This window comes from Fusarium poae, chromosome 4 (assembly GCF_019609905.1).
Source record: "Fusarium poae strain DAOMC 252244 chromosome 4, whole genome shotgun sequence".
In the NCBI taxonomy this organism is placed as follows: Eukaryota; Fungi; Ascomycota; class Sordariomycetes; order Hypocreales; family Nectriaceae; genus Fusarium; species Fusarium poae.
Window position 1 is genome coordinate 2984102 of NC_058402.1, and position 13327 is coordinate 2997428.

General features: G+C 49.9%; 4 protein-coding genes across 4 annotated transcripts; 3 read left to right on the forward strand and 1 right to left on the reverse strand.

Annotated features, from left to right (window-relative positions):
* Window positions 1–1210: 1210 nt before the first annotated feature.
* On the forward strand, window positions 1211–3277 carry FPOAC1_011013 (uncharacterized protein; the record flags this gene model as incomplete). The annotated part of the gene is made up of 1 exon (XM_044855400.1): window positions 1211–3277. The coding sequence occupies one exon, from the start codon at window positions 1211–1213 to the stop codon at window positions 3275–3277; it is 2067 nt and encodes a 688-aa protein (XP_044702713.1).
* Window positions 3278–4301: 1024 nt separating this feature from the next.
* FPOAC1_011014 (uncharacterized protein) lies at window positions 4302–5282 on the forward strand (the record flags this gene model as incomplete). The annotated part of the gene is made up of 2 exons (XM_044855401.1): window positions 4302–4839; window positions 4891–5282. 2 exons carry the CDS (start codon window positions 4302–4304, stop codon window positions 5280–5282), a joined length of 930 nt encoding a protein of 309 aa, XP_044702714.1.
* An 81-nt stretch (window positions 5283–5363) lies between these two features.
* FPOAC1_011015 (uncharacterized protein) lies at window positions 5364–6184 on the reverse strand (the record flags this gene model as incomplete). The annotated part of the gene is made up of 4 exons (XM_044855402.1): window positions 5364–5368; window positions 5421–5664; window positions 5704–5976; window positions 6029–6184. The coding sequence occupies 4 exons, from the start codon at window positions 6182–6184 to the stop codon at window positions 5364–5366; spliced, it is 678 nt and encodes a 225-aa protein (XP_044702715.1).
* Window positions 6185–7868: 1684 nt separating this feature from the next.
* On the forward strand, window positions 7869–12607 carry FPOAC1_011016 (uncharacterized protein; the record flags this gene model as incomplete). Its single annotated transcript, XM_044855403.1, has 3 exons — window positions 7869–11718; window positions 11768–11994; window positions 12053–12607. 3 exons carry the CDS (start codon window positions 7869–7871, stop codon window positions 12605–12607), a joined length of 4632 nt encoding a protein of 1543 aa, XP_044702716.1.
* Window positions 12608–13327: the final 720 nt, after the last annotated feature.

Consider the following 13327-nt stretch of genomic DNA (forward strand, 5'->3'; position numbering starts at 1 on the left):
ATGGTTCTTTGGATCCGATCGGGGCCATCTGGACTACCCAAGAATTTTGAATATAACCATGCGAACTTGTGTCATAGACACTGTCCTCACAGGAACTGGAAGCATATACTCTTCTCGAGGCCATCGAAAGAGAAATTTCCACTGATATATCACTAGCATGGTCTAAAGGATACGAAAGATACTGCATTTTCACTTTGTTTGAGCGCATCCCAACTTCGTATCTGTGGTAAGGTCAACAATGCTAGCACTGGTTCTCAAACTCGGCTCTCAAACTCGGCTCTCAAACTCGGCTCGTTTTCCTAGTGCTCTGCTATGATCTGGCTCTCTTGCAGTGTACATGTACCCGCTTCTGCAGGGACACACGGGAGACCTGCAGAAGCCTCGGACATCTTTGGATCTACTCCAAAAGCCGACCGCCATCGGGCACGTCTGGACCCTTGGCGTCTCCACGTGTTTGGAACTTCATCTTTGAACTTTGTTCCACTCATACTCTCGTGTCAATACAAACGTCTCAAGCCTCCAGATGCCTCGCCCGTTCAGCTAGTACCAACAGCCAAGGCCAATGTACAAACCAGGTTCTGTCCGTCTCATACTCCCCACCAGCCTAACGAGAAAAGGCCATTACCTCACTAGGCTTGGTCGAACAAGTCTCTATCTGGCGGAACTTGAATGAAGTCCGGACACTACAATACTCAAGCTACCTTGGTACATGTTAGACGCTCCGTGGCGTCTATCTGCAGTTACCGATTTAGGCAGAGCACCTCTAGTTCCGCCACTTAATGTGTCCATTGGTATTGGAGGCGTCTCTTGGTCACCGATACTATATGGGCATTTCGATGTGGTATTGTGGACGAGGACGGGGCTTCCGGCCCCTGGGGCTTATTGCAGGCATGGCTGTAAGTGCAGAAGCTGTTGGGGGTGACAACAAACCGTCTTAGTGATATCGGTTCGGGCACAGAGGATAAATAACCTCATCTTCCCATCCCAAAGTCATTCTTCCCTTATCATCCAACAGCAGCTTCTCAAGCAATCAGCTACTCTCACACTCTCTTCTTTCGGCTCATACACTCTCGTTTGTACTCTCGAGTACCACTTTCTTTGAATATTCAGACAGTTTGCAACCTCATCGAGGCAATCGACTCTTACTCTCACTTACAAGAACATCAACCTCGATCTGCAACTCTCAATCCCTTCATTTGATAACAACATCATGTTCTCCCTTCGAACTGTCGCCGCCGGTGTGACTCTCGCCCTGGCTGGCGTTGCACAGGCATGGCACACCGAATACCCGCCTTGTCTCGATCCTTTTCAGCCCTACGTCGCTGCAGGATGCTTCCAGGATGGCGTTCAGGGCAGCAACGCTGGTGCGCTCATCTACCGCTCTGGTCAGAACCAGTACAACATGACTGTTGAGAAGTGTGTCGCCGAGTGCAAGGGCAACGGCTTCCGCTATGCTGGCCTAAAGTACTACGGTGTCTGCTACTGCGGCTCAACTGTCGGCGGCGCCCAGCTCGCTGATGATCAGTGCACTTATCCTTGCACTGGTGATAACACTGAGACATGCGGCAGTGACAATGCCCTCAACATCTGGCAGGATCCTACTTTCAAGACTACCAACCTTGGCGGCGTTGTCACCAACCTTCCTGGGACCGTCCAGTCCATCGTCGGTTACAAGCCTAACGGCTGCTACACTGACAACTCCGCCAAGGGTCGTGCTTTAACCTGGCCTATGGATGTCGATAGCTCTACAATGACTCCAACAACCTGCCTGACCGCTTGTGCTGACCAGGGCTTCCCTCTTGCTGGTCTTGAGTACGGTGGCGAGTGCTACTGTGGTAATGTTTTGGCCAACGATACTGTCAAGGCTGATGTTGGTGACTGCAATGTCCCTTGCAATGGTGACAAGACCTTACTCTGTGGTGGACCCAGCCGTCTGAGTGTCTATATCTCCAACGATTTGCTGTCCCTCCAACCTTGTGGTTATACCCCTGGTAGCTCTTCTTCTTCCTCTTCTTCTTCCACTCAGTCTTCGACCTCGACCACTTCTGCCTCCACATCTAGCTCCAGCTCTACCAGCTCCAGCTCTACCAGCTCCAGCTCTACCAGCTCCAGCTCTACCAGCTCCAGCTCTACCAGCTCCAGCTCTACCAGCTCCAGCTCCTCCAGCTCTACCACAACCTTGAGCACTGTTACCAGCACTACCACGAACAACGGGCCTTACCCTCCTCCCTCAAGCACCAGCAAAGGACCTGGCTCTTCCTCAAGCACCACCAATGGTCCCAACCCTCCTTCAAGCACCACCAATGGTCCCAACCCTCCTTCAAGCACCACCAATGGTCCTAACCCTCCTTCTGGAAGTACTGCTACTACTACCTCCTGCACCACCACTACCGGTCCTGCTATGTGTACTTCTACTGTCGTTGTTCCTAACACCTGCGAGTACAAGTGCGGTAACTGGTGTGCCCCCTCTGTTCCCGATTTTCAAGACCAGAACAGCTGCCAGACTGCCTACAACAACTGCGCTAAGAACATTGCCTCATGCTTCCAGAACGCCGGCTGGCCTGGAGTTCTCAACTGTTTCGATTTCTCCAAGTGGTGTGATGGTGTCCAGGGTTACTGCGCTTCTACTTGCACTCGTGGTCGCACCTGCAGCAAAGCTGGCTGCTTCAATAACAACGCTCCCTCTGGTGGCAACAATGTCAAGACCACTACCAGTGTCTACCCTTGTGCTGCCACTAGTACTTCCACCACTGCTTCTTCTGCTTCTACATCTTGCGCTCCCCAGCCCACCAACATTTGCTCGCAGCCCAGCTCTCGCATCTGGGGTTACGGTCCCGGCAACCCTGTCGGCGGTATTGAACTTCCTCTCGTTGCCTGCAACGACTTGAAGAATGACTTTTCCCAGAACCCATTCAAGCTGTACACCGATACAAACTCCAACTCTTGCTCTTCTTACTCCCGCAACCAGCAATCCAGCGCCTGTGCCGATGCCTGCAAGACCCAGTACAACTCTTGTGTCAATACCTATGTTCAGAGCTGCAAGAAGCTCAATACCCGCAGCGAAGGTAACAACTACTTTGACAAGCGCTCGCACTCCCATTTCCACAAGCGTGCCCTTGAGAAGTCCGGCATTGAGCCCCGCTTCTTCAACCTTTTCGGCAATGTTCAGTGGCAGACTGCTCAGACCAAGTGTGGCATCCAGTACACCGACTGCCTTCTTGAGAACAAAAACGTCTACTACAGCAACCGTTGCCAGACCTTTGGCACTGGTGTCTAAGAATTTGTTTCCAAAAACCTGAAATTTGCGAGGTTAGCAATCAAAACTTGTCAAGGTGTTTGGGTTTGGAATTTGGATAGATATGTTAGGGATTGGTTGGTGTATGGACTTCGGGTGTAGGGTCAGGTTTGTGCTATCAAATTGGTTGGTGTTTTTGTATTTACACACACTCGCTTGGTTATCTTTTACCAGTCAGGCTGTCATTCGCTAAAGAGAAGCTGTTTTGTTTTGATACTTGAATGTTCCACGTACAATATGAATTGTGAATGCTGCCACCCGCTGAATGCCAACTTCTCGTTTCTAATGGTTTCCATTTTCTGCTATTGACACAACACAATCTTTATATATTCTATTGTTGAACACTAGTTATTTCATCATGAGATGATGTATCCGTAGTTAAAAGGTATACTCCATACGCGTATCCACAGTTGACTCGCGATATCTCAGACGGTGCTGTAGGGTAGTTTGTGTCAACCTACCAATTTATTGTGTTGAAGTCTATATCCGACCACCTCATAAATGTGTGCCTTTTTGTTAGTACTTCAATAGGCATGCATGAGCTTCATTATATGCGTGAGTTGCCAATGAACTGTTCATTTGCTAATCTCACCTATGTTAGTTATCTCTGCATCATTATCATGTTCCTAACGACCAACTTTGAACCATGACAAGAAGTCTCATGGAAGACTGCGGTTTGATAATGCAACTCATATTTACATGTATATATTTACGGGTCTTATAGGTCGTTTCTAAACATGTTGGGCTTGCCCTGACATTCTGCTATGAATCGAAGTCTGTCTTGTTGCAACATGTTGATATATCTGTATTTGTTATAGACTTTACTTAAGCAATGCGTTATTGGCACTGTGCAGAACGCGCCAGTCCTGGTCATTGGATAAAACATGTGCTTCCTTATTGTGAACAGCCAATTGTTCTCCTTTCTCTTAACCGACAACGTAAAATCTCAAAATCACTGAAGCTAGGGAGGACCATGGAGGGATTGATACACCAATCTATTGATCTGATGTCGATTTTGACACCAGCCCAATGGTGCCAGACTTTCTTCGCCCTTTCTACGGCCATCGTCCTTGGTATCCAAGCCCTCCCACAAGATGTTCGCAGCGCTCTCATGGACTACGGCGCTCGAAGACCCAAAGATGCAAGACACGGAGAGGAGCAAGAAGTAAACAGGCAGAAAGCTCTTGTGCCTTTGAGTTCATTTATGAAGAATTTGACAGAGTATGGGCAAGTGCCCCATTCATGGTTCTTGCACTTCTACATTGTTTCGGTGGCCCTGTCGGGTTTCTGGGCGTGGCAGTACCTCACTAAAGGTCATGTACTGAGAAACATTGCGACGTGGCAGAGTCGAGCTGGTGGACCGTCCATGACCCTGGAGCAAGCTTTCGTGGCATGGTTGCTCATGGCGTTACAGGGTTCGAGAAGGCTTTGCGAGAGTTTGCTTATGTTCAAGCCAGGGCCATCACCTATGTGGTTTATTCATTGGGCACTTGGTCTTTCGTATTACATTGCAATGAGCCTTGCGGTCTGGGTCGAGGGTTCCAGTACGTTTTCGATATTCACACCTGGCTACGGTAGAAGCTGACAAGTTGCAGGCGCCATTTTAGCAGCCTGGGATTCTGCATATCAGCCTCTCCGGATTCCACGACGGCTACCTTCAGCTCTAGCATTGTATTTTGTGGCTTACTTCAAGCAGAACCAATGTCACAGACACTTGGCAAGCCTCAAGAAGTATACTCTCCCAAGTGAGGGATGGTTCAAGTATATAATCTGTCCACACTATACTGCAGAATGCCTTGTGTACCTTGCAATTGCGTGGATTGCTGCACCGCACGGCCAGATGTTCAACAGATGTATATTGAGCGCTGTCATGTTTGTGGCTGTGAATCTGGGCGCCACGGCAAAGGGTACCAGGGTATGGTATGAGCAGAAATTTGGCGCAGACAAGGTCGCTGGGCGGTGGCTCATGATCCCGCCTGTCTACTAGCTTGAAGCAACAGGCTTCAACGCTTCATGAACAAGCCGAGCTTGCTTCCGACTTTGGACACCTGAAGAACATCCCGATATGTCAGACTTGTGCGGGTTTGACGGACATTCTTGCCACTGGCGAATGCAGCGGGTGAACCAAGGAGATCCCAGTTCGCAACAGTATTCGCACCAAGGTCGACATCCTCTTCGGTATCGGAAATACCGTGTAGATAGTCGGTGTACAGCTGATCAGCAGTGATGAGCAAGCTACGAGGCTCCTGAAGAATTCTCCAAGCAGGCACATGGTCAAGGGCGCCGTCGTCCTTGCTGCGATGCAGGTTCAGACACAAGCTGGCACCAAGGCTCACTGTGCACACTACGGGCCAATACGTGGCACCATCCTATGTAGGATGAGCATGAAAAAGTATAATGTATATCACTTGATGTTTACTCAACTTATGCGGCATGATACCAATGCCAGGTGGATATTCGTTGATTAGAACGTGGTTTGGTTTGTGGTGTGGGCTCTCAGAAAAGACATGGCCTGGTTCCGAATCTTTGGTACGAAGTGACAACAGACGCGATATGACGGGATCCTGAAGCCATACGGGAAGAGGCGCATCAAGTAATTTGTTGTTGACAAGGTCTGAAGGCCATGTTTGAAGACGTCGCTTTGTCAGCTGTTTCCATTTCGGCTTAGGAGCGCTGGATATCTAGAGACAGACTTCAGCGACGAACTTGTTGTTGTGATATCTAAGGACGCACTTTATCCAGCATCATTTGCTCTTCTTCTTCGGAGATAAAGTTGGGTATATAATACGCGGTCTGGGGTAAAGAGGCGATGCGAGCATCTTGTAGCGACTCAGGAAGCAGGGTGTGGCTCCCATCACCACTAGACGAGGCAGACTGTGATGTCTCCATCATGAACTTGCTTTTGTTGGGCAGCAGATGTGAAAGCACATGTGTGTGTGTACAATATGTGTGGACTGGGACTATCCGTATTAGTCGTGATGTGATTAATTTCACACATTAGGAGTTTGATAATGGTTGGTGATTTAGCTAAGATCAGCAGTTATGGAATTGTTAGGTGACTAAGTGGAGAAACTCGAGAATTGTTAGTGGCTACCTCCAATTTTGAAGAAGGCTGGACAACCAAATCCTGGTCCCGACGACATAAATATGGGGGTAATAACAAGCCAGGACTGGTGTGAGGCAAAGTCTAATTGACCTGGGGAGTTGGTTTCTTTCCTGGTAGATAAACAGTTCCTTGAAGTCGTTATACTAGCAATGTCGTCTATGGGAGTTACCTACCTACTATGTATCGTGCTATGAACTGATTATCTTTAAAACTTGCACGTTTGATCCAATCAGAGACAACTTGGATGGATCAAGGTGTCATCTTCAAGTGCCTAAGTAACAGGGGGTCAAGAACTGCCAGCGACCTAAGCCCACTAAATGACTATCGCTAACGCAAGTACGGATAGGCTTCAGTGGGTTTGCCCCCCAAGGTCAGAGAGTCAGAACTACATACATACTAAGGTATGGAGAACTGCCCGGCATATTAGGTAGGTACCCATTGAACTCCACTGGAAGGCCAGGTCAACAACATGGATGGAAACCATAGACCTTAGTGCCTAGCACCTATGGACAATATAAGCAGTATCTGGTCAGAGCCCGCCTTTTATGCTTTAGTTATGCTCTGTAAATGTTCAAGTACTTTGCATACACGCACAGACTCAATATTCATGTCACACGCTCCAAAACAACCCCTTCTTTTTCTTTTATGCTCAAATTGAAGCCTATCGACTTTCGCCTTTGATTGGCTTGAAAGTACGGTCATAGCCTCTATGTGTGACCGTATCTTACTCGCCCTAGTTTTTCTACCCGGACGGACTAAAAGACAGTACGAATGAACGACATGATGGGGCCAATGAGATCCTTCCTTGGAGCCCGGGGCCTGGCTTCTATTGCCCAGGCTTTGCCTTTCTCTCTCTCTTCCACTTTCGTTCTCAGTCAATCTCGCTCTCGCCTCGCCTCGCCTCGTCTCATCTGTCTTACTTAGCGGTTGCCCTCACTCCTGTCTCTGGGTAAACACGCCGTATTATTCATTAGACCGTTTCCCAATACCTATCTACCTACCTACGGACATCCACGGATACCACAACGTAACTCTACCTAAAACAAGGTTTACGTCCCCATCCAGTATCGGTCCTCCGTCGCCAATAAGCCTCCACTTTCAATTCCAATTCTACTCTACCTTCAGTCCAGAACCCAACATTCTCATCGTCTCCCATTATCCACATACAACAATAGTCGACGCCATCGTCTCCTCATTCGACTTCTCGAATAAATTCTGTCATCGCGCATAGCCTTTGGTGTTTTTCTCTGCATCTGCTTCGTGCGTGTCTTTTGACTGCGCCCGTGTTCTTTCGCTGCCTCATTGTCGCGCCCGCCCGTTGCATCCAACTCAATTCATTTCAAAATTCAGTTCTAGGTTTAAGGCATACGCATCAACAACCGCGCGAGTTTATCGCCAGCCATCCTCAGCTTTGATAGTCATCACCAGAATGGTGGTAGTCGCTAGTCGTCCTCGCAGGTAAATGTCATGGATGCGCAGAATGCTGCCCAGTCCGACCAGACGAGGCCTGCTGGCGACTCCCCTCATCAGCGGCCTGAATCGAAACCCGAAATATCGAGGTCGACACCACCGCCAGTAAGCTCAAAACCTTCCGAGCCCACTGGCAAGGACAAAGACAAAGATGCCCGTCGGAACGCGAATCCTTCATCTGTAGTCGATCAAGATGCTTCCGAAGACCGCGATTCTGACGCAGAAACCATCGTACTGCCAGGCAAAGATGGCCATTCCCCGTCAAAAGCTCGAAAGGTGAGGCAGGAGGACAAAAGTGACGGTGACGGCGATAATTCCAAGTCTTCCATCAAGGCTGCTGGTTACCGCCCCCTGGAGCTTGAAAAGCAGGCATCATCTATCCACGCCCGTGGCGACCCAGTTAAGAATAAGCGCACGCCTGCTCATCTCGAACGCGAGAAACTGTCACGAGGGAAAGATGCGGCTGCCTCGAGCGGCTTGAGCTCTGCGCCCGCGTCACCGCCGCATCATCGGCAACCGCAGCGTCGCCGGTTTGTTGAAGACACGCACTCGTCTTCGGATTCTGAACCCAACCCTCTGATCCCTCGCAAGTTACTTGTCAAAAAGCCAAAACCGAGTGAAGCTTCTGTGCCTAACAAGCGGAAAAGCCTCAAAGTTGAGTCCGACGACGAGGGGGAGGGTCGCAAAATCAGGCGACAACGAACAACCAGTGTAAGCATCGATTCGACTCGCCTGCCAAAAGAGCACAAGCCTTTCTCGGCAAAGACGCAACATGATTCGCAAACCCGATCTATTTCCCCACAGTCTCGAACACACCGACGAAGTGCTTCATCACAACTACCTTCTTACACGTCCAACGGTTTTGGCCAGAAGAAGCGGCGCCTGCCACCCCCACTGCACTCGACTGACTGGCACTCCGACGATTCTTCTGCCAGTGGCAGCCCCCACCCTCGCAGCTCTAAACTTCGTAGCCTGGCAACGCCCGCCATCGATACAAATGCATCCCCCGCAAGAATGGCCCCTCATAAAAAGCATCTCGATGCTCATGGCCAAACTTTCTTGGCCCGCGCTTGCGCACGAGGCGAATATGAGGGAGCTAAAACACGCCTGACCGAAAGACCCGAGGACTTAAATGTTGCCGACTACGCCGGAAATACGCCACTTCAAATTGCAGCTATTAATGGCTGCGAAGATATCGTTAAACTTTTGATCGATGCTGGATGCAATTTGGATTGTGTTAATTACGACAAAGACACACCACTGCTGGACGCAGTCGATAACGGTCATCTAGGCGTTGTCAAGCTATTGCTGGAAGCCGGTGTCAACCCCCGAAAAGCAAACGTCAACGGCGAGGAGCCCATCGACCGTGTGAGTGAGGACACGGATAACGCGGACGAGATCAAAGCTGCTCTCATGGCAGCGAGGAAGCGAGTGGGGGATCGAAGGCGCACTTCGGAAGAACACCACTCGCACCAAGATCAGGACGCCAGGGACTCGCACGCGCCAGATAGCCCACGTCGGTCGCCTGCCACCAACTCTGGATCTGGTCGGAGAACGGGAACCGTACGCGCAACAAAGACACGAAACGATCTCTTATACATGCCCCTCGACGAAAAGACACTCCGGCAGGCTGCGGGACGAGGAGATGAAGAAACTGTTGCCCGCATTTTACAAGTGAAGGAGGGATTCAACGACCCCGAGTCTATGGTTGCTGCAGCACGAGGTGGACATGATCTGGTTATTCAGTTACTCCTGGGTCTTGGGGGCGCTAATCCCGACCCGCGACCTGTCTACAATGCTCAACCAGAGTTTGCGACGCCGATACTCGCAGCGATTGGCCAGGAAAACATTAAAGTGGTCGAGTTGCTGTTAGAGCAGGCCGGATTCGACCCTACTAGGAGGTACAAGGGCGAAACATACTACGAAATCGCTCGACAGCGTGCAGGCCCGAATTGGAAAGACGAAGAGCACATGCTAAAGAATGCCTACGACGAATATAAGAGAAGCCATAAGGATCCGGCCAGGACAAAATCACCAAGTCGACGCGAACGAGATCAAGAACGCGGCGATCGTGAAGAGCGAGAAGCCAAGCGCGCGCGGCGCGTGGAAACAAAAGACAAGGAAGAGACCCGACAGCATAAACGAAATCTCTCCAGCCCTGAACCAAAGAAGAAATCCGCCGCCTCTAAACTCACAAGCCCAAGAGAAAAACGACGATCCAACTCTATCACAAATCAGGGAGATGAAAACTTAAAGCGTGGCCCAGGACGACCTCGAAAAGAAGACCGTATCCCACCCATCAATGTATCCGATCGCGAAGTGTCTCCAACGATTTCTCACAAGCAACTCAAGGCCAAGCATGCCGACTCGGACGCTGCTGGTGTATCCTCTGAAGGCGAAACTGTCAAACCTAGGAGGAAACTTGTATCTAAAGGCGAACTTCGAGGAGAACGCGAGCGACAACGACGCGCCAGCATGGCATCGAATGCTTCGTCTTTCAAAGACCCCCCGACAAGCCCCCACGAGTCCAAACACGAGGAACCGGCAGACAAGCATGATAAACACGACAAGAACAGGGTTGAGAAACTGTCGGAGAAGTACCACGATCGAACTAAGGCCCTCAAAAGGGACGAATCTCGGGACCGTTTGTCGGTGTCTGGTGACGGATCAACTAAAAGGCACCGTGCTAGCATCACACCTGATCGACCAAGTAATGGCGATAAAGATGACAGTGAAATTCCCTCTAAACGTCGGCGTCTGGAAGGCGAAACGAAAGAGAAACGTCAGAAACAAGCTTTGTCCTCAGATGAGAGATCTCGTAAATCCAACAATCTCCAAGACTCCTCCAAGACAGCAGCTAAGTCAACACACAAGAAGCACGATGATGATAGACGCGAAAGGCGCGCCAACTCCCATCGTGCTGATATCGATCGTGCCAGCAGTGCTGAAAGGCAAATCCATGTCAAGTCAGAGGATACTGATGTGGAGATGAGAGATGCTGATTCTATTAAGGCTGTGTCGGAGTCAGAACTGCAAGCAGCTCGAGCCAAAGAAGCTAGGGAGGCCAAAGATGCCGAGCAAGAAAAGCAACGACAACTCGAAGCAGAGACAGCCAAGAAGGAAGAGTTTCGAAAGAAGGAGATGACACGCAAGAAGGAAGAGGAACGCAAACGGGCTGAAGCTGAGGAAGAAGAGGTCCGAAAGAAAGCAGAGGAAGATGAGAAGAAGCGGAAGGAGGAGTCAGCAGAGAAAGAGAGATTGCAGAAGGAACAGGAAGATCGCGAGGCTGAGCGCAAGCGCAAAGACGAGCAAGAACGCCAACGCCGAGAGGAAGATGAGAAACAGCGACGCGAAGTTGAGGAAAAGGCGCGACAGGAAGAGGAAGAGAAGCGACGAGTTGAAGTGGAGAAAAAGAAAAGGGAAGAGGAAGAGCAGAGGCAGCGCGAAGAAGAGGAGAGACTGCACCGCGAACAGCTCGAGCGAGAGGCAGCAGAAGAAGCTCGCCGTCAACGTGAGGAAGAGGAGCGGAAAGAACGTGAGCGGCGAGAACGTGCGCATCGTGAAGATCAAGAGCGTAAGCGTGCTGCACGTGAAGCCGAACAACGACGATTCCGTGAAGAGCAGGAACGGATCCGCCTTGGCAGACTACCTCCTCTTCTACGATGGCTTGATACATGTCCAAACCCCAAGCTCCCAGTTCTTGCAGACAAGTTCAAACGCATTCAAGGATGCCGATACGATACAATCCGACGAGAAGCCAACGGAACGCCCGAGGGTCGCGAACAATGGGTGCTCAACACTCATGTGGCTCTGCTTCTGGGCGAGAAGGATCTAGAGCTCTCAAGATGTAAGTTCAATGGCTGTATATGCTAAGGTGATGACTGACAAACTCTCAGACACGGCCTGGGAACGCGCTCCTGTTAGCCAACTAGCCAAGATGTCCCTTTGGCGCGTAGAGTGGCGTCTCTACTCTCTCGTGGACGACAAAGTTTGGGATCTTGGCCGCCAACTGCCAGAATACTACGGTGACGAGGATCCCTCTGAGCTGTGTTTTCATACGAAGCAACGACTAAGAGAAGAGGCTTGGGAGAAGTTCCGCAACATGGACATGTTTTTTGTCAAGGTAATTACTCCAGAGCATCAGAATGGACCAAGGATTTTTTGAAGCTAACACGACACAGTTGTCTGACCTAATGTACACCGTCTCCAACATCCCACATCTCCGCACCACCCAGCTTGCGGTCGAATACCGTGAGCTTCTGGAGTCGGAGGCACAAAGTATGCAGTGGGGTTGGGGTACGTGCCAGAAGTGGAAGCAAGATCCGGATGCGGCCCGCTATCATGGACTCGCTCCACGCTGCAAATACTATGTCAACGGAACACTGGTGGGTGAGGATATGCCTCAGCTAGCACAGACAAGTAGCACTCCTTTCCCCGATAAGAAGGTGCCACGACGCGGACTGGTGCAAGTATTCCCAGATGATCCTGACTATGCGCGGCTTTGTTTGGAACAAGGTCTAGAGCATCTCATCAACGGCCACCTCAGCCCACTGGTCAATGGCATCCATTCTTCTCCAATCAGTCAAAAATCGATGGTGTCAGGGGGACACGGTGTCAACGGCACATTCAAGGCTTTGACGCCCGGATCGACAATTGAGAGCTTGCCAATATCATCAGCAGGCCACGAGACATTGACCAACGGCATCAATGGAAAGACGAATGGAACCTCGCACTGAATCGGATGAGTTCGACATGACGATCGAACATACCTTGTTTTATTATTGCTTTCAGTTTTCTTTGTTAGCATAACGATCATGGGCGGCGCAGATACAGACTAGGGCTACGGAATGGCTTATTGCTTTTATCAACAAGCGGGAATAGTAGTCCGTGAACTACCAGTGTTCACTCACGATGATTGGATCGGCATACAATACAGGTTTGTGGAATACTCGATGGGCATGATTGTAGAGTTGGATGGAAGATTTATCTGGACCGCTAGCGGATGATGAGATGGCTACCTCGGAAAGATTACGCAAGATGATGGGCGATTGTTTTATGCTGAAGCATGACTACATATGATGTCGTAGAGAAGCAGCAGGGACTGATGGGCAGGCAGTCCTGCTGGTGAGAGATATTCAGCTCACTGTGTTTGAGAGGCTGTATATAACAAATTACGAAATATGAAAAACAAGAAATTATATCATGACTATAGTACCTTACCTTGTTACTTCGTGTCTTGAAGGCGACTCTTAAACACATTTTGATTGGCCGTGAAAGAATATTTTGGCTGACGTCAAAGTTTTATGGGCCACATAAAATTCTACCCCACCATTTGACGACTCCCACTCACGCATTTACGCTTTCTTTACAATTTATCACCAGAAGTGCCTTGATCACGAATTGGGCGACGAACCCGAGATCTGAGGCCAGACAACGACCGAATATCGAATCTAAGC